This window comes from Annulohypoxylon truncatum (assembly GCF_022578515.1).
Source record: "Annulohypoxylon truncatum strain CBS 140777 unplaced genomic scaffold F4807scaffold_15, whole genome shotgun sequence".
In the NCBI taxonomy this organism is placed as follows: domain Eukaryota; kingdom Fungi; phylum Ascomycota; class Sordariomycetes; order Xylariales; family Hypoxylaceae; genus Annulohypoxylon; species Annulohypoxylon truncatum.
In genome coordinates this window covers 309,563-336,030 of record NW_025953801.1, presented here as the reverse complement: position 1 = coordinate 336,030, position 26,468 = coordinate 309,563, and the positions used below count along the sequence as shown (strand labels likewise).

Here is a 26,468-nt window from a genome sequence, read left to right as displayed (position 1 = left end):
GCAAGGGAGGAAGCTGCTGCTGCAGCTAGTAACTGCCAGGGCCCACTGAAATGACTTCAGAAATTTAGTCCCAATCGACCAACTCGCGCCTGGTTCAACGTTGGAACTTCTAATTTTGGACATCAGTTATCACATCCCACGCGCCACGACCGCGGCAGCATAAGCTAGTATTTATCACGACGATTCATCCATTAGACGACGGAAACTGTTCGGCAACTTCCATTATATTGAATTGGAGCTCGTTAATGCACTTGATATGTTTTGAAAGCTATTATCCGAGTCCCAACATCAATCACAGGCTCGGCAATAAGTCTCAACAACCACCTCTGATTCTTACCTAGTAACGTGCCCTAGCTGCCTCTCAGCACTCTCATAGCAGTTTCAAATCTTAGATATGAGCGACCTGGATAAGTACGTTTTCTCCAAGAATATCTATGCGCGTTAGACTTTGCTGATGTGGCCTGAACAGGGCGATTGCTCAACTCCGAGCGTGTCGTCCAATACCTGAGCCGCAAGTGAGGGAGCTCTGTCACAAAGCGAGAGAGCTGTTAATCGAAGAGGGCAACGTCGTCACAGTCACAGCTCCAGTAACGGTATGTCAATATAGTGCGATGGCGATGTGGATAAGGAGGTGTTCTGACAGGTGCGCGCAGATATGTGGCGATATACATGGTCAGTTCCACGACTTGATGGAACTCTTCCGGGTTGGTGGGGATCCGCCGGATACCAACTACCTTTTCATGGGTACGAACCTCGCGCGCATCATCCATTCTCTATCGTAGTGCATAACTGATTAGGCCTGTTCATCTAGGCGACTTCGTCGACCGCGGATTCTACTCGCTAGAATCCTTCCTCTTACTCCTATGCCTCAAAGTCCGCTATCCTGATCGCATGACCCTTATCAGAGGCAATCACGAATCACGTCAAATAACAACAGTATATGGTTTCTACGACGAATGTTTGCGGAAATACGGGAGCGCAAACGTGTGGCGATATTGTTGCGACGTTTTCGATTACCTTGCCCTCGGAGCCATAGTCCTCAACGCATCGAATACCTTGTCGCCTCCCAATGATATGACACCAAGCATAGAGTACACCGAGCAAGATATCGAGATCGAAGTCTGTAATGCGGATGGGGACATCATGAGTCGGTTTATGAGACGAAACAGTGATCAGTCGACGGACCGGGAGCGAAAGAGCCCCAACGGAACTCAACCGAAGACGGGGCCGCCCGGGTCGGGCGCGTCGGGTTCCAGTGGAGGCACCATCGGAAATCCGACGGGGGCGGTATTGTGTGTGCATGGTGGGTTGTCGCCGCTTATCGATACAGTGGACAAAATTCGTCTATTAGACCGCAAACAAGAAGTCCCCCACGAAGGCGCCATGTGTGACCTACTCTGGTCTGATCCAGACGAGATCGACGGCTGGGGCCTATCGCCGCGCGGTGCGGGTTTCCTCTTCGGTGCGGATATCGTCAAGGTATTCAACCACAAGAACGACCTCTCACTCATCGCGCGCGCACACCAACTTGTGATGGAAGGTTTTAAGGAAATGTTCGACGCAAGTATCGTCACCGTCTGGTCCGCGCCCAACTACTGCTACCGATGCGGCAACGTGGCGGCCGTTCTAGAGCTGTCCGAAGATCCTACTGGGGAGAGCTTCTTCGCGCGCAGCAACGGCGACGTAGGCCGGAGCGACGGTGGCGGGGTAGAGGGCGTCATGATGGAGGGCGAGAAGAGACTCAAGAGCGGCCCGGCCAGGAGATACCGCGTTTTCCAAGCGGCGCCGCAGGACTCCAGGGGTATGCCTGCTAAGAAGCCTGTAGCAGATTACTTCCTCTAAGGGAGATATTTCCACTAGCATGAGGGTGGCATTGTATAAAATGAGTAAACTTAGGCGGTCGTCAACAGTGCTTTTTACTGCCTTCTATGGTAATGATACCTGATGGAGTTCCGGGAATAGGGGGAAAGAGAAATGGAATTTTGTCTATGTTGTATTCTGAACTACATGCACGATTACCTGCCTACTTAGGTAGCTACGTTTGTTACGAGAGGGCACAGCTGCGAGGACAGATCATCATAGTTGAATGAGGATGTTGTTCCTGCACCCCTTCCCACTATAGTTCACTACGGTGGGCGAGGGAAGTCGGACATTGACCGAGCGATGAATGATTAGAAACGCCGAAAATCTGTATTCATGAACTAGACAAATGGAATAACGAAAGATTCTACAAAATAGATGTAAGTACCCTCTGCACAAAGTCTCGCAATATGTTTCACTCCTCCCAGCTTTATCGGTTACTATTTTACACCGATCCATCTCTCATCGTACAAAATCTTCCAATTTCTTTCACCGTGACTCTTACTCCTTTCCCCCCTTTTCTCCCCACCACATCTCCCCTATCCCATAACCCCTCTCAAACTGCACACCTCACACACCTCTCCCTCGTCCATCCCGCTCACTCAACTCAACTCACAAATCAGCAACCTGCCCCTTCCAGATCGGCACGGGGTACTGCGGCTGGCCCTCACTCACGGGGACCGCGTACCCGGCGCCCTCGTCCGGGCGCTGGTTCAGGACCTGCTCGGCCACGCCCGCGCGCCGGTACGCGCGGATCAGGTACTGCAGCTCCGGGAAGCCGTCGCGGTTCGGGATCGCCTGCATGAGCGACGCGTTGATGGCCTCGTCGTACTGGCGCTGCTCCTCATCTTCTCCCGCGTCGACGTCCTCCTCGTCGTCGTCGACTGGCGCCGGCCGCTTTGTGCCCCTACCGCTGCTGCTCGGCGTGGTTGCCTTTGGGGGTTGCGGGGCTTGCGGGGCTTGCCAGGTGGTTGCTGTGGGCAGAACTGGGTATAATGGCTGCTGTGGCTGCTGCTGGACCTTTGGCTGCGGGACCCGCGGGGCTTGTGGGGTTGCTGTGGGCAGGGTTGGATATAATGGTGGTGGCTGCTGGACCTGGGCCTTTGGCTGGGGGGCCCGCGGGGTGCTGATTCCGGGCCCGAAGCCGCTTGGTCGGCCGGCGCTGGTGGGCGGCTTGCTTGGCGTCTTGGTGTTGCTGCCGAGCCTGATTGTGGTGGGGCCGGCGCTGACGGGTGCGGTGACGGGTTGCTTGGTGCCACGGCCGGGTCGAGTGGGTGTAGCAGGTGGGTTCTGTGCTCTAGTAGGAGGAGGCCTGGCGGGCGTTTTGGGGTTGTTACTGAGTCCGGGTATATTTCCCGACATGCTCCAGAACCCACTCACCGATTTCCAAGGATCTCTAGGGCCGGAGACGTTGCTGCTGCCACGTCCAGGTTTGGGCGCTGGGGTAGAAGGGGTCTTGACGCCGCCGATTTGGACTGCCGTGTTGCCGGGGGCAATACCGAAGTCTGAAATTTTAGAGGGGCCAACGGGCCAATACTCTGGGTTCTTCGCGTCGCTGGAGCCTCCGAATGCAAGGTTGATCCTTCTGTCGAGGGGGTCATCTACGACTTCGTTCGAGGCAGCCAAGAGGTTGGTGTTGCTTCCCTGGAGTAATTCGGTGGTTTTGCTGCGTTTCGGCGGCTGAGGGGCGCTCTTTTGGGGAGCTGGTTCCCCGAACAAGTTACTAAAGGGGCCAGGCGGCACGAAAGAAGGAGGCGCGGAAGAAGAAGGCGCAGAAACAGGAGGCGCGGAAACAGGAGGCGCGGAAACAGGGGGCGCGGAAGGAAAAGACGCGGAAGAAAGAGGCTGCGTCGATGCTATCCTCTTAACCCAGCTAGCCGACGGTTGGGTTCTAGATATCGTCCGTAGGAGCTCTTCCTCATTCCCATCCACGCGACTGAGAATTTTACTTGGGTTTTTGCTAGGCTGTTCTGGCGTGGGGTCAGGCTCCTCTGAATCATCTGTTTCTATGCCCAATGCCCGAGCCCGTTCACGCCACTGCTCGTTCTCCCTCCTTATTCGATCTACAAAATCCGAGGACACAAAATTTGAGGTCTGTTGAGGCCCTGGACCGCTTGTCTGGTCAGTGAAAGAGACAGGTTGAAACAGACCTTCGGATGTCGAGGTCTTTGGTACATTAGTAAATAAACTCGAGGTCTTCGGTAAGTTTTCAAACCAACTTGAAGACTTTGGAGTATTGCTTTGTACAGGACCTGAAGAAAACATGTTGTCCCAACTGATCCCCTGTGGCGGGGGCACTGGAGGTGCTTGGACTGCTGGAGTCTGCTTTGAAGGGGCAGGTGCATCGTCATCGCTGTCACTCGAGGAATGTATCGAGGATATATCACCCGCATCTTCTTCGGATTTCTTTGGAGGCACGAATGGGCCGCCGAAAAGTGTGCTTGCCTTTGGACCAGGCGTCTTGGGAGCGGCGCCCGCGGGAGCGGGAGCGGGTGCAGGTGCGGGTGCAGGGCCCGGGGCTGGTGCAGGACCTTCACGAGGAGAGGGAATGGGAATGTATTTTCCAGGGCCTCTGCGATTCCGCTTCGACCAGTTTCGAAGTGCCGCCGTTCTCCAGACGTAGAAATACCTCTCGGGGTAGCCGTTTCTCCGCCGCTCCTCTTCGGTCAGGGCTCCCGTGTACGTGTCCCAATCGCGGCCGTAGTCCCGCCATTCAGGCCATGACCACGTGCTGGGATGTCCCAGCCCGCGACCCCCATTTTCAGATGGTCGTTTGGGGCCCGTGGAACTTTTCGGGGGAACCTTACCACCGTTCTTGGGACCGGGAGTTGCTGGGCCCTTGGAGACGCCAGAGGGCGGGCCTGTCTTGAGCGCCCATCGCCGAATCGCCGCCTGCCTCCAGACATAGTACATCATCTCGGGATAGCCGTGCCTCTCCTGTTCCCACTGGTATAATTCCTGGTAGTAGTGGTCCCACGCGCTCCCTAGGCGTTCCCACTCGGGCCAGGTCCACTGGCTGGGGTGACGCCGGCCTTCTCCTAAGCCGCCGGACATAGTAACGTCCTCCTGAGAAACAGCTGGCTCGGGGTGAGCCGGCGCGGGTTGAGTCGGCGCGGGTTGAGTCGGCGCGGGGGCAGCTGGTGCCGGGAAGGTGGACTTAGAAGTTGACTGGGTCGACTTAGGGGTTGGCTGTGGCTGTGACGGGGTTGACGCAACCGGGGGCTGGAGTGACGCAGCGGGGAACAGGAATGACGCAGGGGGGAAAAAGAAATCAGCCGGCCGAGGAGGGCTCGTCTTGGGAGGGCCTTGTGCAGGAGGTGCCTGCGCGGGAGGTGCCTGGGCTTGAGGTGCCTGGGCTTGAGGTGCCTGGGCTTGAGGTGCCTGGGCTTGAGGTGCCTGGGCTTGAGGAGCAGCCTGAGCCGCGGCCGGGAAGGCGTTCTTGATCTGGGACCAGCTGTCTTTGATAAGCATCCAGTCATTACGAGCGGCTTGCCTGTCTCGCTGCGCCCTCGCCGGCAGCGTGTTCCAATAGTCTTCGAAGGTCGAGTTTTCGATGTCGCGCATGGTCCACTGGCGCGGTCCGTGGGTATTGGACGCTGTCGTCCAACCCGGCTGAGTTGGCCGATTTGACTTCGGTGGTGGTGCTGGCCTCTCTCGCTTTGGTTGCGACGGCTGCTTCGGCTGGTATGGCTGGAATGGCTGGAATGGCGGCGACTCCTTTGGCTGATATAGCGGCCTTGGCTGCGATGGCTGCGCTGGCTGCTTGGGCTGCGATGGGGGAACGTAGGCCGGCTGTATAGGTGCCTGAGGTGTTTTCGATGTTTTCGGTGGTCCCTGGGTCTTAATCAAGCTTCTCTTGATCCCTCCCGCACTATGCTTAATAATAGCGAACTTCCGCCTTGCTTCACTTAGGTTTCGCTGAAGTCTAGGGGGCAGCGTACGGACATATTCGTCAAAGGTCATCGACCCAATTTCCCGCATACTCCATTGGACGGGATCTCTTGCTTTTGCTTCCCTCACCTCGGAACGCGGGTCGCGATATCGTTGTGAGAGCTCAGTACCATTTCTGAGGAATTGCGCTATGGTCAGGAGGTACCTGGCCACGGGCGGTCCCTGGCTGTCCCTATTATCAGGTTGAGGACCCAAGCCACGCACGATAGCAAATCCAGACAGCAAGACAGCCACGCTCCAACTCATCGTGTTATCGCAGAGATATCTCGCTTGAGCACTCACAAGACCCTGATAATACTCTGTTTCACGCCTCTTCTGTGACTCCGGCGATTGCGACTGCGTATTCTGCTTCAGGCCGCGAGAGAACTCGTCGAATCGTCGGACGCTGAACTCGTCTAAAGTCCAATTGGACGTTAAGGGTATTTCCATCCCCCGTCTGTAGCCGCGGTAGTTCCATGCGGTGCTGAATACGTCTGACCACACCTGTAAAGAGCAACTCTCGTTGTTCCGCGTTGCTTGCGGCATTAAACTGTCATAACCTTGGAGATCCCTCAGTACCTGACCTAGTGTCCAAAAGTTTCCTTCTACGGGCTGTGGGGTTTCCTGTACACCCAGCTTTGGTGGTTGGAAATTCCCGCCAAAAAGAGTTGGCTGTTTGGCGGGCCCAGCTGGAGGTGGGTTCTTAGCTGGCGTTTTCGATCCTTGAGCTCCGGTAGATTGAGATTGCTTCGGCGCGGGTATGTCAGTCGTGTTAAAGCCAGGCGCCAAGTCGATCGGCGGCCTAGGAAGCCTAAGCATATCCGTATTCAAAGGCTCACCCAGATCATCCGGGCCACCGATGACTACCTTGGGTATACCTGGTACCGGGTGCTGGCCAGGCAAGGGACCTCTACCGCTCAGCGTTCGGATACTAGTGGGCAGGTCCTTATTCCCTCGGATCCTTTTCGTGTCTCTCCAATACTCGTCAGGGGGCGCTATGGTCATCCGGTGGTGCGCTCCGAAGCCCAAATTTCCCTCGGCAAGCGGATCGAAGCTCTTTGCGTTCTCAATCTCTACGTCAAGACCAAATATGACGTTGTTCTTGGCCATGATGTCGAGGTTGTTGACTTGTATAAGCTGGTGGTTACCCACGTCTCCGTCAGAGAGCTGGTCGTTTTCCGCAATTGTCTGCTCGCGTGCTTTGATGTTCGCGTCACGTATTCTTTCGAGAGCCTCAAGAAACTCAGGTACTCGCTTCGTTTGCTGCGTTTTAGGGTTGCTAGGAGGATCGGAGTTTTCAGGATCCATTAAGTCCACATCCGCGAGCAAGGGCTCCTCATCCGCGTCTGGATCATGACTCACGATGGCTTTCTCAAATTGTTGAATGCGTTCCGCCCAGTACGCATCCAATGCATTGCGTAATTCGATGCGCTTGCTCGTAACTCTCGCCGCCTCCTGGTTTTTGATCCAGTCTGTGAGGCGAAAGTTGTCATACTCTTTCCAGATTTCCTCCTGAGACCTCAAACTTTTCAAGTAATTTACCTCTGCATGTAACAGTTCGTGGATCGGTGCTTCGCCCAGCTCATACAACCTGTTTACAGCTGCGACGTGAATAATACGGTATGCTCTCGTGAGGAAGCCAGCCGTCAGTGAGTCTCGGAATTCTTCATTGTCGGCACTTCTACTTTTCAATAAGAACCGGCCTTTACCCTGCCCGTTTCTGTCTATCGTGCTTGTCAGGAATTTTGTCATTTTCAACCTCTCTTTGTCGATCTCATCTGCGACATAATCCCGCTGGGCCTTTATATATGCTGCTGATGCCGTTGTCATGGCATCATACCTTGGGGTCTGGGTCTTAATCACGTCTTGGAATTCCTGCGAGAACTTCGCGCGCAGGTCGTCGTCCATGTCCGCGCCAGGATACATAAAAGGTCCGATCTTTGCGAGCTCGTCCAATTTCTCGGGGAGTCTTCCCACTTGAACTCGTGCATCCCTCTTGAGTTGAGCCCATTCTCTCTCCGGGTTTGTGAATGGAGCATCGATTGTTTCTCTTAGATCCATCCTCTCCGGATCGGCGCCGCCTCGAATTGACCCAAAAGCCCTTTCGTTGGAGCCCATTAACTTATCTCTGAAGGCCTCCCAGCCTTCGTTGTCCTCCACAGTGGCCCAGTAATCCTCCCATCCCGGCAATAGAAAAACCGGAGAGCTAAGGAATTGAGGGTTACCATGGATCGTGTTGTTGGTTTCCAGGGCGCTCAGTCTATCCTCTAATCCTAATGCCTCAAGGCCCCTCCTGAGGTACTCACGTAATTCTTGCGTCTGTTGTTGCGTTCCATCGAACCCTGCCGGAATTTTATTATCGTAGTGATCCTGACACTCCTGGACGATGTTCAGAAACAGCTGGTTGACACGCAACCGCGTATTTGGTTTCTTCCCCGTGGCCATGCCATAGAACTCTCCTACACCAGGGCCTGGGACCATCTTAGATCTCCTTGGTGACTTTTTTCCGCCTGCGCGACGTACTTGGGCACTGGCGGCCGTGGGGTATTGATCATATCCAGGATAAGGAGTTTTCCGGGCCGGCCTGGACGTAGTAGATGCCCGCGTCGAGGTTCTGATCGGTCCGGGTACATTGGACCTCGAGATCACCCGACCAGAGGCAAATGGGTAGTAGTCTATCGGATATCCGTGCGAGGGTCTACCGAAGAGTTGAGTTTCTCTAGGTAAGCTCGAGGAGCCATGATATTCAACCATGTTGCTTCTCGCAGTAGGGGTCGAGCGCGCCTGTTCTAGGCGTTAGCCCGACGATGGATGGTGATGATATAGATTCAAGGCTTCTTCAGCAAAGAGCACACAATGGCAAATATCGACGTGGTACAAGTAGATTTATCTGTCGTAAACGTAGAAAGGTCTATGACTTCTTCTAGTGGTTGTAGATGCGGTTATGATGCTGTGCAAGCTATCCGTTGGTGCTTATTCGCAAACTAGGCGGCTGGATAGCAATAAATGGTAAACTGGTACAGCTTCACGACTAAATAAAAATTCATTAGGACATGCTTTTAGCTTCCAGAAGTATTAAGTCTGATATCTCATTGTAAATTTGCTAATCGTGTTAATAATAAGACATCGGACAAAGAGCCGCCGGCCAGCTTTGTATTATTCAGTCCTTCTCCCCATGCTGAAAACAGTCAGCGGTGATGTTTGCTTTCGCACTACGGTCGCTTGCAGGGTGTTGTCACAGAAAGTCTAAGACAAAGACGCATGGTTCTCTCAAGAGGTAAATTGCCAAATCCGGTCGGCGGTAGAAGACAACGACTCTGGAATGGAGTTTTGGATCTATGGCGATAGCCCGCAATTAGATTGTTCAAAATTCACTGTTTACATAGAAATCTCAGTCCAGTGTCTCGGTTGTTGAAGATATCGCTTACATTATCCTCCCTATCCCTCCTCCCATACTTCATTGGATAAAATATTTACTTTAGGTGAGATAATCGGTCATATCCAAAGAAAATAAGAGGTTACTCGCCGCGTCAGCCATGTCGTTTATGCAATTCCTAGTGGAATAGTAATCAGAATACGTGTAGTTCTGGCCTTGAGAGTTCTGAAACATGTTCTCAAGCGACATAGGATAGCTGCTGTCTCTCAGGATAGAGGGCAGACTTGAATATGAATTTATCGTAGGCTCGCATCCCGCTTCTTGTCGGCTGTACACAGAATCCTGACGACCTATGTCCATGATGTGTTGAGCGGACTCTAACGATTGGGAACAGCCAGGTGGATCAATCGATCCAATCGGATGCTGCAGAGGTCCAGCTGGGGGGTAGCTGGGGGATACCGAGTATAGCGGGTGTCCTTGGGTCTCGAGTGCAAGAGATATATCATTCATGGCGTCCGAGTTATGTAGTTGAATATGCTTATCAGCCCCCGTAGCATGAGCACTAGATTGCTCTTGGCTACCATGAATGCTGTTTAGCTCGGAGGAGGGATATGAGTTGTTTGTAAAGGTATTATAATCGGACATAGACAGATGAGATTGTTGTAATAGAAGGTCCATTGTCTGATTCATGTTCTCCTGGTCGTGAAGAGACTTTGGGGGTGTAGCATCATTGGCATCCAGGTTGCCTGTTTTAAGAAAGCAGGTAATCTTTTCATCATCGAATCCCAGCGTATTAAGAAGCTTTCGTATCTTCTTGTTTTCGTCTGCCACTTTCCGAGCTGCTTGTTGTATTTCGAAGTTGGCCTCGATACGCTTGAGTTCGCAGTGCCTTACTCGCTCTTCAAGGCCTGCCACATATTCCTTGTGTCGAGCTCGCGACCTCCTTTGGTTATTCCGGATCCTAACAAGGTTTGGCTCGTCTAGTTTTCCCATGTTAGGTGCCAAGTTCATAGATGTGAAAAGAGACACCGATATTCCCCAACTGATGGGCAACGAGACATTCTCTATATAATTCGAACCAACTGACTTGAAGAACTTAACTTCCCATGAAATTCCCGGTATATATCGGTGTGTTTGAAAGAGTGTGGCAGAGCCTAAAGTAAAGTGACTCTGCAAGATGATGTCAGGCTTCTGAATAGTGTCAGCTGCTTGTTAAATCTGCTAAGAGCCGAAACGGGAAATATCCCATAATACAGAAGAGTATGGAGGCTGCGGCATTGGATGGACTCGCAATCTATAATAACGGGTTGATATAATGGTGGTGATACACGGCTCGATGTATTCTTTTCATGCGGCTTCGCTGTAGATACAGTAGAGGTATTCGGCACTCGTATGTAATATATATTTCTTGTTGTGTAGTTACCTGCAACTACCACTTGATAGATGTATCTGTACGGCGATATTGCATCAGTCTCAGTCGGAGGGCAGTTGATATCGGCATATGTTTGCGACAAGATGCGTCTAAGACATACAGAAGGCTTGTAAAGTAAAGTCGAGTTGGATACTTGGAGAAGAATGCAGATAAGACGCCGGTGGCGCCAAAAGGTCTTATTTAGCATCAAATTGTTGCGTCTCTACTCTAGGTACCAATGCCTATTGTCTGTATGTACTTTGAACGGACTCTCGTGGCCATGTAGAACTTACCGTGTCATCCGCGTTTCTTGTTAATCAATCTCTAATCCAAATCGACTTTGAATTTACTAGGAATATAGCATCTGCCATGTTATTTTCCACAGAAGAAAACCATGTAAGCAGCATGAGCCATTAGGGCTAATTCTTATGTACCTCGCTGGTAAACGGCTGGACGGTTGAGTGCATAATCGGGAGATGCAGACGGGATCTTATGTCGTGATTCGACAATACATGCCGGTCATCTCACATACTTAGTAACGAACAAGATGAGATTAGTACAGGAACAGATGGTACATCGTCTTGAGTCCCATTTTGGATCAAGATTACGTATGTATATATGATCTAAGAGAGGGCAAGTTGCGGAACACTGCCACGTCTTGTTTCACCCAAGAACTTACAGTTAATCGTTTCCAAGGTATATGTCTGAGAAAGTGAGTGCATCAGAGATACTCCAGGAACTCTGCAAGTCGCAACCCAAGTGAAAGGATCCGAGGAGAAAGCGCGGTATGAAATGTCTCGCATCAACGTCATGTACAATTGACCTCATATCCCGTCTCTGCTAATTGCAACCTTAGATATGCGCCTCAAGATTTCTATACATAGATTTCTGTAGCCATAGACACGAAGTCTCAGGTAAATACACCTATAAGAACTGCAGTCTTCTGTTGGCGCCTGCAAGCGAGTTGAGGTTTTCCCATCTCAGATCGGTCGATGACCTTAATCAAAGAGTCAAGTCTGCATCGATATCACTACACAGCTGGCTAATGACAATGCTTTTATCTAAGGCTATCCCTCGCGGAAGCGGTTGTAACTGAGTCGTATGAAGCCAACGGTTAAGATCCTCTTCATGCCCGAGCGTCCAAGGGTGAGCTACCAGCGCTTAATATGACGATTAGTAAGACTTGGATGCGAGGTATAGAAATATATATCAGCATATCTATCAGATGGTTAAGTTGAATATATAGATATATTCAGGTAAATTTCGCGACGACATCTGCGACAAATAAAGTAGGATCGGGGTTAACAGGGGTCATTTGGTAAAGCCACTGCGGGCTTCGACGATACTACGAGGCTGAGAGGCTTGGTGATAATATGCATGCTTTAATTGCTTAACCGTCTGGCTGCGCTTCTGATTAGCTGGCCACCTGAAGCGAGGGGATCGGTGAAGGTGGGTAGCCAAATGAGGCTTTGTGGGAGGGAGAAACGGGAATAAGGGACGGCAAAGAGATGGCAATTCGATCCGTGGATTTTAACACTCTTCCCGATTTTAAGACACTCGTCACCTGCGTTTAGAATTGAGAACGTTAATGCCAGACGCAGCTAGGACAAGACGACGGCTTTCTATGGGCTAAGCCTTTCCAAGGTCCATTCCTGCACAGATTCTTCTGTTGGTGCTTTCTTCTCGTAGATAAAACGGTCGTGTAGTCGACTTTGTCGGCCTTGCCAGAATTCAACGGATTCGGGTATGATCCTTAAACCGCCCCAGAAGTCGGGAACTGGAATGTTTTCCTCTCCCTCGAATCGTTTTTCGGTCTCCTTGACCCAGCCATCAAGCACCCTTCGTCCATCATCTTCCTCGTCGCCGGCGTCTCCCTGAATTGGCTTTAACACCTGGCTCTGGCGGCTTGACCAAGCACCGATCCGGCTGCCACGAACCCTCGTGTCGAAATACTTTTGGCTCTCTTCACGTGTAAGCCTGCTTGCTCGGCCCTCCACTCTTATCTGGCGTTCAAGTTCTTCCCACCAGAAGGTAAGACTAGCCCAAGGATTTGTGCTGAGGTCCTGGGCTTTCTTGCTTGTCCCAAAGTTGCTATAGATCACAAAGCCCTCAGCATCAAGCTCCTTCAGATAGACCATACGGGACGACACACGACCAGAGGGTAGCGATGCAGTGGACAAGCAGCAGGTTTCAGGATGGGCGACGAGTTCTGATCGTTGGGCCGCTGCGAACCATTTATGGAACTGCCAGATAGGCGAGGTCTGATCCAGATCCGAGCGAGTCAATATACCTCTGGTGAACTGTTCTGCCTGTCCATGACTTTCTTTGCCAGCTGGAGCAACTGATCTAGTAGTGAGTACTCAAACTTGCTATGTGTTCGGGTGAAGCGGCACTACACACAGATGAGCTTGCTGTTTACACTTGCAGAATGTAAAGCCATCCTGCCAGTACTTATTGAGAACCGCGGGAAAATTGAGGGCATGAACCGTAAATGCAAAGATGGTAAGATGGTAAGATGGTAAGATAATAAGAAATTGCAATGTGTAAAGTGGTGATGTCAAGTATGAGAATATTAAAGGGCACTGGGAGTCACGTTGTTCTCACACCATTGCATACCTAGCATTTAGCGTATTTGGATTTAACTTTTACATCTAAGTTAAATCGTATGATTCAAAGATGAAGATTGTATAAATCAATTTGTACAACAGAAATATGCACAAAGGTGACCTGTACCGAGGTATTTGTATTGCCTTTCCTAAAATTTTGGCAACCACGTACTGCCTTAATTTGAGCTGGAAACTTTCCAAAAAATATAACTAAAGGTGGGGAAAGAATAGACAAAAGGAAAGGTCTCCCTGGGAATCGAACCCAGATTGGCGGAATCAGAATCCGCAGTGCTAGCCATTACACCAGGAAACCTGGTAAACACCAGGATATTATAGTGCTTCGTGTTGATAGGTGCCAATTTGCGCAATTTTGAGAACTATAAAACTTTGCCAAAATTGGCCGTCACAGCCAATGAATTATAAAAATCTCCATAGGGGCTGAGAGCCTGGGAATCCAGGGGTTAGGGTCTGTTATGTACATCGGTACCTGTACTGCGGAGAATTTTCTCAAGGATCTTGATAGAGGGGTTGTCTGCGTTATCGTCCGACTAGACTCTAAAAAACAGACGTAGAAGTCATCGTCCAAAATTTCGCAAAGCTAGGAATTGGCATTTTTAAATGCTTAGTGCCTTCATCGCATTTTTCTTCTCAATTTCGCAAACTTTAAGGTGACCATCGATTTCACTGGTTCATTTGCTCCACCTACATCCCAACCTATCTACGCATCATGGCGTCCGAAACAGATAATTCAGCAACTATCGCGAGCCTTCGCGAATCTCTCTGCTCCGAAGCTACCCCACTACCCGTACGATTCCGCGCCCTCTTCTCCCTCAGACACCTAGCACGACACGAAACAGGCGACCAAGCCCTCGCCGCCATAGACGCCATCGCTGCCGGTTTCGCTTCTCCATCCGCGCTTCTTAAACATGAGCTGGCTTACTGCTTGGGCCAATCGGCTAACCTAGCCGCCGTCCCCTACCTTCAGAAAGTCTTAGCAGATTTACAAGAAGACCCTATGTGCCGACACGAAGCGGCAGAGGCTTTGGGCGCTTTGGGCGATGCTGGAAATCTTGAAATCTTGCGCAAGTTCCGCGATCGAGAGGGAGAAGAGGTGGTTATCAAGGAGACTTGTGAGATTGCTATTGATAGAATCGAATGGGAAAACTCAGAACAACGGAAAGCAGAGAAGCTACGTCAAAGGCATGTATAATATCCCGCTTGCTTGCTTGCGCATTGACTATCCTCGCGAAGTTCACCAGGTCTAACTACGAGGGAACAACAGTGATTTTGCTTCGGTCGACCCCGCTCCTCCGATGCCTAACTCCGAGCAGACTGTCCAAGATCTGGAAAAGACTTTGATGGACACGAACCTACCTCTCTTCCTTAGATACCGCGCTATGTTCGCACTCCGCGACCTTGCATCGCCGCCGGACCTCCCAACCGCAGTACCCGCCGTTCAAGCCTTAGCCAAGGGTTTCGCTGACCCCTCGGCCCTATTTCGTCACGAGATTGCTTTTGTTTTTGGCCAACTCTCCCATCCGGCCTCAATCCCAGCTCTCACTTCCGCATTGAGTAATCTTGAGGAGGCTAGCATGGTTCGACATGAAGCGGCGGAGGCACTCGGAAGCCTTGGCGAAGAGGAGGGCGTCGAGGAAGTTTTGAAGAAATTCCTTCATGACGAAGAGAAAGTTGTGCGTGAGAGCGTCATTGTTGCTCTAGACATGGCCGATTACGAGCAATCGAACCAGGCTGAGTATGCGCTTATCCCGGAGGCTCCGAAGGTAACGGCATAGATATCCATGGATAAGTAGAATTGGCGTTATATGGCGGGGCTGGCTGGAGGATACCAAAAAAAGAACTCGTATGCGCATGGCTTCATTTATACGACTCGAGTTTGGGTTTATGGCAACTACTTGAGAAATTACAGGGCAGTCTCTATTAGAAAAATCTCAATTGTTTGTGTTCCATCTATTTCGAGACTCTGGGTTAGCTGCGCTCAATTGGTAATAGAGAATAGAGAAAACAACGTACTTGTGACCGCATTCGCAAGTGAAGAAGATCGTGCTGCCTTCATCAGCACTGCGTAGCTGCACTGCCGTGTATCTAACTTCCGTGCGCCCGCACTTCTCGCACGTCTCGTTTATGACAGCTTCTGTCTGGACATCGTGTCGCTTCACTGATTGTACGATTGAGAGTTTTTGTCGAAGCAAGGAGGGAAAGTCGGAGGGTTTACTCTCTGTGACAGTCGTCTTCGCTGCAGTGTCTGCCGGTTCGCAATATTAGCAAGAAAGAAAATAAAAAGCTACGGTGTTGTATGTGTTGCCATGGCTAACCTTGGTTGTCGGCACCACAGCATTCGCAATGGAGAATATTCTTTTCGTTTCCCTTGGACACTGGGAGTAGATTCCCGCAATCGGTACAGAAAACTAAGGAGCCTATAGCAGCCATTGTCGGAACGGAGTTTGCTCTTCGTGATATAGTTTTCTGAGACGAAAGAAAAATTGGTAAGACATTCACATTAATTATCGATAAATTCACATCGATGGATCTTTATCGATAACTTGCATATGGACCTGGAACCTCGGACGGTGACCCTCTGTAATTGCTAGGTACCTGGTTTCGTACATATATGTGTATGTACATATGTGCATACATAATGAAAGCACTTCTGTGCATTCAATGGAATGTGCACATGTGCAGGCATGGTACCTAGGTACGCGCCAATAGGTCGCAATCCACATGCGCCTCAATGAAATTACCTAAAGTTTCCTGAGTTGCGCAAGGCTGGACTATCAGGCTGTTCGCGTTCAGCATTTGAACTTCCCATTCCCATCTCTCCTTTCCAGAGACGATTCACCATATCACGTCAACCTTCAACGTCGTCAAACGCCGTCACCAAATCTGGCCACAAACACGACGTATGGCACAATCCACGTTCCCGCTATATTTCTTACCGAAAAGGTGATTGCGATGAGGTAGAAAACATACCGACCTCAGCGCAGCTGGAAACCAAATAGCTTGATTGCAGTGTATGAAAGGGTTGGATTACGATGGCAAACCCTCATTCTAGCAATCAGAATGGCATCGCGCCTCATTTCCATCAGCAGGGCTATCCGCAGCCCTATCCGCAGCCCAGCCCAGGTCCAGGTCCAGGTCCAGGTCCAAGTCCAGGTCCTAGTATGTACCAACGGCAGCATGCGTCGAAACCGTTCACATTGAACGAGGCCCTACCTTATACTCCCTTTACATCGGTCTTTCCCTTTGAACCAGGTAAGTTTGAAGTCCCCTGGCCGCTCCTTCCTTTCCGTAGTTGTTGCACTTTGCGCGATCGGACACCAGACATCAGACGTCGAGCACTTTTTCCCGCGTGACTTGAACCTAATGAGAACCTAAAATACCAAAAGATATCATCCGTAATCCTACAATCGGCTCCGGTCCTCTCGCTCCATCTCTCGCCGGTCTAGTCTCTAGAGAAGACTACGATGCCTTGAATAAAGAAGCCGAGACTTCTAGCCACTCGAAGCGTGTTGAGGGAAGTCTTGAATTCGTACAACATCTTCTCAAGACGGACAAGATCACACACTTGTGAGCATATCCATGGAGCTCATATTCCATATGCTGACAGAGATCGTGACAGCCAATTCAAGACCGCGCCGAAGGCTTCATTGTCACTAAACCCGCCAACTACCAGTATCGCCGATGGAATTACGCCCTTTGCCAAGTTGGTTTATGACAATACCTCCATCTCTTTCCGTTATTCCAATACTGAGACCTCGAACGCTTCAACCCCGAACGGCCTCGGCCACGGCCTTGGTCACGGTCACGGTCACGGCATGTCTCCCCGGTTCTCAAAGAAGTCGTCACCCAAGGCACGCAGACAAGAACCGCCCAAGGTAGTCAAGCATAATCCCGCTACTTCAAATGCGCAAGCAGTTGCGCAAAACAAGTCTCGCATCGAAATTCATCTGCCCACAAGAAAAGAACTGGATACTGCCGCTTCCATTTACACCTCCCCCAAGCCTCCCCCTCCATCATCACCTCTAGCAGCACAAATTCAAGCTCAGACAGTTTCACTCGCGGACCTGATGGTGACACCAAAGCCACCCCTTCCGGTCTCACAAACCTCACAAGTACCACCTTCATCAGCCTCGAAGGTGGAACCGGAAACACCAACACCGCAGCCTATTATACCAAAGACCGAAGTATCAGAAGCTCCTGAGCAGTTATCTCACATACCAGACCAAGGTCGGCCTACATCGTCGCTATCCTCCACCAAGCATGGCGCTGCCATTCAAATTGAACTGCCAGCGGCTAGTTTTGATAGAAACGAATTCGCTGTAGTCCCCGATGCACCTGATGCTCCGACACACTTATCTGCGAAGAGAAAACGCGCCGCACAAGATGACTTTGAAGACCCCCTCGGGGGAGAGCTCAACCAGCGCGAGCTTGCCAATGCCGCTTTTGAGGATCTGCGCAGATGTTTCCAGGAGATATTTTCTGCCGAGGATTACCTATCAAGCGAGCGAGGCACCGCATCACATCTAATTACGTTGACGAATGATCAAGAACCTACCATGTCAATAGCTGCACATGACAAAGCTCATAAGCAAATAAATAGGGCCATTAGTCTCGGCTGTTTCCGCCAAGCGCCTGTAGATGATCTACTCCGAGTCCAAAGTTTGAGTGAAGGCTCTTTGAAGCACGCGGACGTGCTCGACTTCAAGCTGGATGAGACATGGGGAGAAACAGAAGTCGGATTTTGGGTACAGCAGCTCCATGACATCGAAATGGGACTCAAAGCCGCGCGTACATCGTTCCGCATCATGTGTGGCGGTCGGGAGGAGAGGCAGCTGTATTCCGAAGACCTAATTCAACAAGGGTTAAATCTCTTCAGAAATGTCATAAGTGACATTATCATCCCAACGGCTGAATTGCGGAGCACTGGCCCTACTAGTAACTTGTTCCGCCTGCTCGCAACGCACAAAAAGGCCATTAGCACCCTTTTCACTACTTGCCAGAAGGTCTTCTCTCTTATGTCTGACTTGATAGTCAGCATTGACCTCTCAGAGACCGTCGTACACACTCTAGAGTTCGTGGCATCGCGTCTAATATTCGTGGAGAATGCTCACACGGAGAAGGATTCGGTCGTAGGTGTTCAAAAGTTTGATGCCCTTCGCCTAGTCGCCATGAACGTATTGTCGCAGATATTCCTGATGAACCCTGCACAGAGAGAAGGAATCTTCAACGAGATCTTGACTTCCCTTGAGAAATTGCCTATCGGGAAGCAGAGTGCGAGGCAGTTTAAACTTTCCGAAGGAAAAAGCATCCAGCCTGTCTCGGCTCTGATCATGCGGCTAATCCAGGCAAGTGCCGGGAAGGTAGATGACCGCAAAGAAAAGCTTCGCGGCCGGATGATGCAGAGTCTAGCAGAAAATGACGGAAACGGTGGTCCTACATCATCCTCCGACGGCGTCAATGGGAAACCGGAAAACACCTACACGGTCCGAACGGAGGAAAGCGCCGCAGTTCAGCACTCAACAGCCATCCAAGAGCTACAGGCCCTCGCGAAGACACTTGCGGATGGCGCTTACCGCAACGCCACGTACGTTGTCAACTTCATAGTGAAGCGAGCATTAAAGTCTACCAAGTCTGGGGATACTCCATATCGAAATTTATTAGACTTATTCATCGAAGACTTCACTACCTGCTTGGACTCCCCAGATTGGCCCGCGGCTGAACTATTACTTCGGCTTACAATGTACATGATGTTCCAACAGGTAGATGGTGATAAAAATGCAGCGCCCGCAAGAAACATGGCATTAGAACTCCTCGGTGTTATGGCCGCGGCTATCTCGAAGTTGCGATCTCACGTCCGGAAGACCGCTACTAATTTTGAGGGAAGCGACTCGGATGAACTTGGTCAGTGGTTAGCTGACCTGACTCTTAACGTTCTCGAGGGCAACATGTCGATGGAAAAGACTGTTAGCTGGCTAGGGCCGTATCGCGTCGTTTTAGAACACTTGCAAGATCGTTTGGGTGACGACCCCTATCTTAAGGGTGCCATCTCCTATCTTATCACAGACTGGGGAACGCAGGTTAGCCTTGGATACGATTCCGTTGCAAATGAGGAATCAGAGGAAAGAGATTCCGAGCTCGGAAGAATTGCATTTCGTCTTCGCAACATGATCGATGACCCAAAATGGCTCTCGCGGGAATACAGTTTCAAGTCGGTGGTTCCTAACCACGCGAAGCTTTCTCACTCAACGATCTTGCTCCGATCAAGTTTTTGCGCTTCGTTCAAAAACATTCTAAACATACTCATGGGATCCATGACGACAGATCAGGCAACTGTGCGCAGCCGTAGTCTCAAGAGTATAAACCTCGTACTCGAAACAGACCCGACCATTCTCGATGGCGATAGTGTGTTCATCCAGCTCATTCTTCAGTGCTCTAATGATTCCTCGCCCCAAGTACGTGATTCGGCCCTGGGCCTTATCGGGAAGTGTATGGCCATGCGCCCCAGACTAGAGGAGAAGATGACGCCAACGGTCATCCAAAGGTTCATCGATTCCGGCATAGGTGTACGAAAAAGAGCGATGAAATTGGCTAAAGATATTTACCTTGGTAACGAGAGTAAATCAGTTCGAAGCACCATTGCAAATGGATTGCTACATCGTACACAAGATCCGGATGAGGGCGTACGGGAGCTTGCAAGGCAAATGATAGAAGAAGTTTGGATTTCCCCTTTTTATAAGGAGGATGACTCAGTCGCTTTCAAGCAGGCTATTACCGACCATGTAGCTTTAATGGTTCAGACTGTTAAGCAGGGAAACACCGCGCTCGTCCTAGACAAAGTCTTCCAGACAATTCTTTCGCCTGACTCTAAACTTGCGGAAGCTAATTCTCGAGTCTGTACGAGACTTGTCGCCGACTTAGTCGATCTTATCGGCAATCCTGAGTCAGACGACCCGTCAATTCCTTCCAGCAGGGATGCTTTCCAAGTCCTGATGATCTTTGCAAAAGCCGATCCCAAGTTATTTACTTTCGAACAGATTCGGCAATTGCAGCCTCATATTTCCAGCGTCAGTACAAGTGAGGACTTGACGGTCTCAAGAGCTGTGGTCGTCATATATCGCCGTGTGCTGCCCCAGGTGTCAAGTGTACATTCAAGTTTCCTTTCTGAAGTTCGGAAGTCTCTCATGCCTGCAACATCTAAAGTCACGAGGGCACTCCTTGACGACGTCGTGGCATGCCTCTGGATCGTCAGCGGGCTTCTCGACTCATTCGAGCCTCTCGCGCGCCTACCTATATCATGCCTCAGAAATATCCAGTTGATGAGTGGCAAGGGTCCGCTTGACCGAACTAAAATCAGACAGTTTGATCGATATTCCCTCATCGTTGGAATGATTGGTAAGCATTGCAATCTAGACAGCCACCTAGACCGCTTCAAGTCCGACCTCAAGTTACCAAAGTGGAAGGGTTCTGTATCAAAGCTCATGGTAGACTTTCTCGTCCCTTTCGCGAGCCCCTCTCAACCAGCAGACGTGAGACGTCCAGCACTGGATGCCATTGGGCTCGTCTGTCAATCCAATCCTAGGAATTACGTATCTGCTAATGTCTATACGACATTCCAACAAGCATTTGACGAGCGCATGCCGATTCTGGAGTCAATGATCCTCCGGTCTTTCAAGGAATTCCTGTTGATAGAAGAACAGCGGTCTGAACAATCGGCTGCCGGCAAAGAATCTGCTAAGAGAGATTTGAAAGTAATGGGCGGCACTAGTTTTGACGATGTTGCTAGTGCGACTACTCAGCGGTTCCTGAAAGATATTACTCGTATCACCTTAGCGACTTATGACGACCACGCCTTTCTAGCCACGGAAGTATTGGCGAGCATTAACAGACAAGGTCTTGTACATCCGAAAGAGACGGGTGTGACACTTATTACGCTTGAGACCTGCCCAGTACCCAAGATCTCGGAACTGGCATATCATGAGCATAGGGCACTTCATGAGAAGTACGAGAGCGTACTTGAGAGGGAGTATGCAAAAGCCATACAATCAGCTTTTCAGTATCAACGCGACGTTATCAAAGACCCGCGAGGTGCAACTGAGCATCCGTTCATGTCAAAGCTTCATCTTCTCACCGAAGTGTTAAAGATCAGCAAGTCTAAAAATCGCGTTCGATTTCTCGAAAAACTTGTTGGGCAAATTGACTTCGACCTTTCGAAGCTTTCCGCAGGCCAGGCATTATCTTCACATGTCGAGTTTTCTCGGTTTATAATCGAAAATATTGCATTCTTTGAGTTCGTCACGATTGGAGAGTTGCAGACCACAATCATTGCCATGGAGAAGATCGTAACTGGAACTGGATCTGGTATAGCCCAAGCTATCGAGTCCGAAATCTTCCATGTACGGATGGATCCGGTGTCTACTTCCCAGCAAAACGCCAGCGGTGAAGAACAGCCCAGTGTTCCGGTGCCGCCTACTATTGATTCCCAACGACTTCGCCAGCTAGCAGCTGGCTCGGTGATCCTCCTCGCTCTTTGGGAGGTACGCACATACCTACGTCGTTTGTATGGGCTTAGCTCCAGCCGGCGCGAGAGCAAGGGCAAGGCCGCCCCGAAGGATCTCGCCAGGTCCCCAGTCAAGGTTCAGGGTGTTACCGGAGACAAGTTCTGGGATGACGTATCCAGAATTATGTCTGCATTCGACTCACCGGAGCATATGATAGAACAATGCCGGGCATTTGTGGAGCTCTTAACTGTCGACAACGAAGTCAAGGTTCCAGACGAAGAGGAAGAGTTTGATCTCGATGGAGAGGCAGCGTCTCCTGATCCCGAAGATGACGAAGACGCAGCCGAGCATGACCCCCGCGGTCGCAAGAGGAAGGCAGGAAATGCACCTGGAGGACGAAAGAAACGGGCACGATCCAACTCGAAGCCGAGGCCCCGAGGCCGGCCTAGAAAGCAGAGCATGGATCCGATGGAAGCTGACCTCGGTGGCGATATGGAATGGATTTGATCAAGATCATTACCAAGATCTGGAGCATTTCCACGTTTCATTGCCACGCAGAGATTGGGCGAGATCGTCTCATCATACACACGACGCAAGAAAGAGGGGGGTTTTTTGCACGAACTGTATGGCACAATAGCATTCATAAACATGGAAATCGGCGTTTAGAAAAGGAAAAAGGGGAAAGGAGTCGATCAATTACATGGAATTCGCATGAGGTGTTTGAATGCATGCTGCTGCCGCTTAGCATCTAAGAGGGGATGGATGATGGCTATTCAGAATTGCTGTTTTTTTTTCTCCTTTTTCTTTGTTGCAATGATACCTCAATGTACTATGGTTGCTTTGTACAATACCTAAGATGGGCGGAGAGTGGTTACCTATTGGTGTGTCTACACGCTAGCTAGCTAGCTTCTGGTACCTACGGATACATGTACGATCCGAGGTAGAATTAAAGATTCTGGCCATCTCAGATTAAGATGAACTTGCCTTCTCCTACCTACACTTTGCAGACTGTGATCCGTATTGTCGTTTATTTAAGTCTTTGAATGTATGAGAGTAAGCGGTATAAACGTATGTGATAAAAGAAACACATACTAACATTAGACGCGATCCTCGCTTAGCTCGATCGACCTGGTCATCTCAGATAGCATCTTATCCAACATCATGTTTTAGGACTTCACAACAATCCGACTAAAATGGTATTATTATACCGCGGAATGGTATGTAAACAAGTCGATGATATATCGCTAGCGCGAATCTATCCTCTAAGCCTCTCATCCAGATCGGGAAGATTATTGCAAAGTACGACCGACTAGGTACCTAACCTTCGGCTAAATATGTATCCCAATATCCTTACCCCTTATCCCTTGGTACAAAAGATGGTTCGCTTTATTTTCGTCTCGTCGTGACTCATATTTCCCGCAACACGAAAACGCCAAATAAATCAAAGCCGCCATGCTCACTAACGTGACAAGTGCCTAAAACTTGCACGAGATAATTAAAATTCAAGGTTCTTCGACCTGAGACCAGGCCTCTTCGCTAATCTCGTCGCTATCGTCAAATTCGAACGCATCGTCGGACTCATCATCCAGCTCGTTCACCTCATCCACCATGACGATAGAAGACGTAGACATGGTATTAGTGGATACGCCGTCGTTCACAGTAGTAGGCACCGCGTTAGAATGCACAGCTGCTAGCGACCGTCCGGCCGTCAAAGTCACGGTGCTAACGTCGCTCGGCGTCTTGTCCGATTGGCAGATACTCGAGCAATCCGTCGCTACTGTCTCGCCGGTACGATATGCCGGGCCGGGTCCGATCGGCCCAAGGTCTGCATCGGGTACGGTAGGCTCAAAGACACCACCCGTTCCATCATCGAGTCCGCCAGCCCAAAGTGGAAGGTATTGAAACTCGTCTTCTGATAGTGCAAGAAGCATGTGTCTCGTTCGGGTAAGAGGGGTTTCTAAATTTGGTTTCGTCCAAATCACCCATAGATCTTCTAGGGCGATATTAAGTTGCTTGCGGAACTCAGCCAAGTTAAAATGCCGTCCGGTGGCGGGAAGATAATGCAAAGCCTTATCCATCTGGGTGTTGAACCTGTCTATAGCATCGCCGAGAAACTGGTCCGGGTAGCAAGCTCGAGTATATGTGTAGGGGTATGAGGCGAGCTCCTCCCAGAAGTTTGGGGTCAGCAGACGCTGAGCATCAGAGAACTTGCTGTAGATATGACTAGTAGGATTCCAGCTCGTTTCGGGGATATAGCAACGGCGGTCGCGATCGTAGTCTCTTTGCAGGTTATTACAAAGCGGGGTCGCCATTGCTTCGTGCACAATCCGAGTCTTATATTCTAGTAACTTATTGAGAAGGGCCATGCATAGACCTGACAGTTCTTTTATCTCAGTGTGACCTGGTTGGTCGGTTTTTTGACAAGCGTTGAGGATAAGCTCGCCGGTCCGTACTAGTTTCTGGTATTCTGAGATTTCCAGCAGATCGTAAAATTGATCAGATTTCAGCTTTCCGAGCGTCTGCTGGACACGTTCAACAAGCTTGAGTGCTGCATATTGAACAACTGTCTGCAGATCATCAGGAAGATCTACACGAGGGCGACCGAATATTGTATACCGAGCTTCTTCCGCACGAGGTTCAATAGATAGTGTATCAAAGGCCCTCTCGACTACGAGGATACGGAAGGCGGCTCGAGTGACATTGGCTAACTCCAATGTCCATGCCATCTTGAAAGCAGCCTCGGCATTGATGTCAATAAATTCAGTGTTAGACTCTGTCATCAGCCAAGTATACACCGAATCCCGCTGAAAGGCCAAGTTAGCACTTTTATAATGGGAGGAAATTAGTTTGGAGTCTCGCTTACAATAATACTGGTACAATCTAGTATGTGAGCGATGCCGGTGAGGGTGTAGACTCGTGGTGCAGAGTTCAAAACTAGGTCGTGACCCTGGATAGCTAGGATGAGGCGAATGATGTTGGCGCGATGTCGTATAGGACAATAATCGAGGATGATTCTGGATTCTGGGATCGTAATATGAGCTAGGTCGATCTTTGGGAGTTCTTCCTCCCGTCCCATCTGATGTTCGACGTATTTGTCAGTTTTCTGACAGCCGATGAGGACTTGGGTATGAAGGGGGCAATGGTCATCATGTCCCGAAACAAGATATTGCGGTATGCCAAGCCTCTCTTTGGATGTCCACCAGTCTCTCACACCGGGAGGAAGAGACAGTTCTATAAGCTGAGCGGCCAGCTCATCCCCTTCGACTGAAGGTGTAAGATCAAGAACATACTTCTGTGGGAGAGAATCGCCGACCCTCTTCCGAATACGGGCTTGTTCTTCGGGTGAGAATAAGTGTGCGAAGACTTTCGAACCAGTAGCAAGGAGATTCTTCGAATGAGCATGGAATCGTTTCGAGGACCACTACGACGCACTTTGAATCAGCTATACTTCGAGACGCCCAGTTCAGTATAGACGCTTCCCTATCTATTTTAGGGGTTGACAGCTTCTATGAGAGATTGGTGAAATGCGAAGAGTAGGTAGGTATAAACATTGAACGTTGCTGAAAATGTACCTACCGCTTTCCATTTACAGTTCTTATAGCCTTGGGGGAAGTTGACTATGATTAGTGTATCACCAGATTTGCATTCAGTCGGAGCGTGTTGCACCAAATTGATATCTCGAAGTTCTCGATACTCGAAGGTGTAATTACTGTCTACTTGACTTGGCCGCTCTCTGAGCAATTGGTTGATGGCCGCATCAAGTAGGGAGCCCGACGGAGGTTGAGTCTGTGGAATAGACGAGAAAGATGGCATGGAAGAATCCGATCTGTTTGACCCATCTTGCTCCTGATTCATATCTTGCTCGGCCATGATGGGTAGAAAGATTGTCTAGATTGATTAAAAGGAAGATGGTACTCTTTATTTTATACGGGGACGGATAACGAGTTGCACCTAATGATATTACCACAGGAGGGACATTGGAAAATGAAGCTGTGAAATGGGAACTTCAAAAATGCGAAAGTAAAGGGATGGGAGAGAGGTTAAGTGGAAGTTTAAAAAATAACAATAAATGGTAAGGCTGCGGTGGTAGCTGCCTCTGGCTGATGCCTCACGACTGCCTTGCCTGTAAGCTCACACAGAGCTCCCGGCTTGACGTTTGAGTATCATGTACCTGCGCTAAGTGGCAAACCTTGGGACCCATGTCCATGTACCGCTATGAATCCGCGCCGCTTCAGCCACGGTACGACCCTGAGATGCCTATAATGTACCTCTCTCGTACCGTGATTGGCCCGTATTATCTCCTTAACGAGCTAGCTAGTGAGCCCTATGGCACCGTGCAGATGCACTTCAGATGGACTGTACACTTCAACGACGGCTCAGCATTTGTCTAATGTAGTATGCTGTGTTAATCAGAGGCTGAGTTCAGCATTGTTGTTTGGTATGTAGAAAACACGTGTTAGTCATATTCTTAAGTATGTGTCTTGTCCTACCCAAGCATGTACGTTGAGGCGTGAATCATACATCTGTACTTTGCTCCATAAATTGCTTACCTACACATGTATGTAAGTAATGATTGGTCGGAGGTAGATCTATTGGTAGGCATATGTCTATATGAATTTGACATGTCGTTTAATCTAGGCAGCTGGATAACTTGCATTGAGTCGAGTCATAAGAGTTTTCTATATGATTGCAAGAATGGGGTTCTTTGGATAGCAAAGATTACGATTTTGCTTTTGTTCCTTCCCCGCATCTTGAATGGATCCAAGCAC

General features: G+C 50.0%; 8 protein-coding genes and 1 non-coding gene across 9 annotated transcripts; 3 read left to right on the top strand and 6 right to left on the bottom strand.

The window, feature by feature from the left end:
• The first annotated feature begins 281 nt into the window (after positions 1 to 281).
• F4807DRAFT_78036 (Metallo-dependent phosphatase) lies at positions 282 to 1,959 on the top strand. The gene is made up of 4 exons (XM_048003472.1): positions 282 to 411; positions 470 to 593; positions 654 to 744; positions 812 to 1,959. Exons 1-4 carry the CDS (start codon positions 395 to 397, stop codon positions 1,840 to 1,842), a joined length of 1,263 nt encoding a protein of 420 aa, XP_047854428.1. The 5' UTR covers positions 282 to 394; the 3' UTR covers positions 1,843 to 1,959.
• A 198-nt stretch (positions 1,960 to 2,157) lies between these two features.
• F4807DRAFT_78045 (uncharacterized protein) lies at positions 2,158 to 8,843 on the bottom strand. The gene has a single exon (XM_048003473.1). It carries the CDS (start codon positions 8,542 to 8,544, stop codon positions 2,473 to 2,475), a length of 6,072 nt encoding a protein of 2,023 aa, XP_047854427.1. The 5' UTR covers positions 8,545 to 8,843; the 3' UTR covers positions 2,158 to 2,472.
• A 425-nt stretch (positions 8,844 to 9,268) lies between these two features.
• Positions 9,269 to 10,159, bottom strand: F4807DRAFT_460199 (uncharacterized protein; the record flags this gene model as incomplete). The annotated part of the gene is made up of 1 exon (XM_048001492.1): positions 9,269 to 10,159. The coding sequence occupies one exon, from the start codon at positions 10,157 to 10,159 to the stop codon at positions 9,269 to 9,271; it is 891 nt and encodes a 296-aa protein (XP_047854426.1).
• Positions 10,160 to 12,199: 2,040 nt separating this feature from the next.
• Positions 12,200 to 13,017, bottom strand: F4807DRAFT_460198 (pyridoxamine 5'-phosphate oxidase; the record flags this gene model as incomplete). The annotated part of the gene is made up of 2 exons (XM_048001491.1): positions 12,200 to 12,918; positions 12,978 to 13,017. 2 exons carry the CDS (start codon positions 13,015 to 13,017, stop codon positions 12,200 to 12,202), a joined length of 759 nt encoding a protein of 252 aa, XP_047854425.1.
• Positions 13,018 to 13,424: 407 nt separating this feature from the next.
• On the bottom strand, positions 13,425 to 13,496 carry F4807DRAFT_t76. Its single transcript has one exon. It is a non-coding gene; the product is annotated as a tRNA-Gln (tRNA).
• Positions 13,497 to 13,667: 171 nt separating this feature from the next.
• On the top strand, positions 13,668 to 15,694 carry F4807DRAFT_424846 (deoxyhypusine hydroxylase). Its single transcript, XM_047997914.1, has 3 exons — positions 13,668 to 14,383; positions 14,466 to 15,446; positions 15,517 to 15,694. Exons 1-2 carry the CDS (start codon positions 13,911 to 13,913, stop codon positions 14,974 to 14,976), a joined length of 984 nt encoding a protein of 327 aa, XP_047854424.1. The 5' UTR covers positions 13,668 to 13,910; the 3' UTR covers positions 14,977 to 15,446; positions 15,517 to 15,694.
• F4807DRAFT_77986 (uncharacterized protein) lies at positions 14,763 to 15,694 on the bottom strand. The gene is made up of 3 exons (XM_048003471.1): positions 15,517 to 15,694; positions 15,215 to 15,446; positions 14,763 to 15,151 (listed from the first exon to the last, which is right to left on the bottom strand). The coding sequence occupies exons 1-3, from the start codon at positions 15,629 to 15,631 to the stop codon at positions 15,133 to 15,135; spliced, it is 366 nt and encodes a 121-aa protein (XP_047854423.1). The 5' UTR covers positions 15,632 to 15,694; the 3' UTR covers positions 14,763 to 15,132.
• Positions 15,695 to 16,346: 652 nt separating this feature from the next.
• Positions 16,347 to 22,684, top strand: F4807DRAFT_424844 (ARM repeat-containing protein). The gene is made up of 3 exons (XM_047997913.1): positions 16,347 to 16,453; positions 16,588 to 16,768; positions 16,821 to 22,684. Exons 1-3 carry the CDS (start codon positions 16,363 to 16,365, stop codon positions 22,204 to 22,206), a joined length of 5,658 nt encoding a protein of 1,885 aa, XP_047854422.1. The 5' UTR covers positions 16,347 to 16,362; the 3' UTR covers positions 22,207 to 22,684.
• A 517-nt stretch (positions 22,685 to 23,201) lies between these two features.
• Positions 23,202 to 25,569, bottom strand: F4807DRAFT_460194 (uncharacterized protein; the record flags this gene model as incomplete). The annotated part of the gene is made up of 3 exons (XM_048001490.1): positions 23,202 to 24,503; positions 24,563 to 25,120; positions 25,276 to 25,569. 3 exons carry the CDS (start codon positions 25,567 to 25,569, stop codon positions 23,202 to 23,204), a joined length of 2,154 nt encoding a protein of 717 aa, XP_047854421.1.
• Positions 25,570 to 26,468: the final 899 nt, after the last annotated feature.

Excerpts from the sequence above, each read along its gene's own strand:
- F4807DRAFT_78036 (XM_048003472.1), top strand. Across the intron at positions 594-653 it reads CAGTCACAGCTCCAGTAACG|ATATGTGGCGATATACATGG; the intron begins GTATGTCAATAT and ends AGGTGCGCGCAG. Across the intron at positions 745-811 it reads TACCAACTACCTTTTCATGG|GCGACTTCGTCGACCGCGGA; the intron begins GTACGAACCTCG and ends CTGTTCATCTAG.
- F4807DRAFT_78045 (XM_048003473.1), bottom strand. The coding sequence starts at position 8,544 with ATGGTTGAATATCATGGCTCCTCGAGCTTACCTAGAGAAACTCAACTC.
- F4807DRAFT_424846 (XM_047997914.1), top strand. The coding sequence starts at position 13,911 with ATGGCGTCCGAAACAGATAATTCAGCAACTATCGCGAGCCTTCGCGAA. Across the intron at positions 14,384-14,465 it reads GCAGAGAAGCTACGTCAAAG|TGATTTTGCTTCGGTCGACC; the intron begins GCATGTATAATA and ends AGGGAACAACAG.
- F4807DRAFT_77986 (XM_048003471.1), bottom strand. The coding sequence starts at position 15,631 with ATGGCTGCTATAGGCTCCTTAGTTTTCTGTACCGATTGCGGGAATCTA. Across the intron at positions 15,447-15,516 it reads CTGTGGTGCCGACAACCAAG|ACACTGCAGCGAAGACGACT; the intron begins GTTAGCCATGGC and ends GCGAACCGGCAG.
- F4807DRAFT_424844 (XM_047997913.1), top strand. The coding sequence starts at position 16,363 with ATGTACCAACGGCAGCATGCGTCGAAACCGTTCACATTGAACGAGGCC. Across the intron at positions 16,454-16,587 it reads GGTCTTTCCCTTTGAACCAG|ATATCATCCGTAATCCTACA; the intron begins GTAAGTTTGAAG and ends AAATACCAAAAG. Across the intron at positions 16,769-16,820 it reads ACGGACAAGATCACACACTT|CCAATTCAAGACCGCGCCGA; the intron begins GTGAGCATATCC and ends AGATCGTGACAG.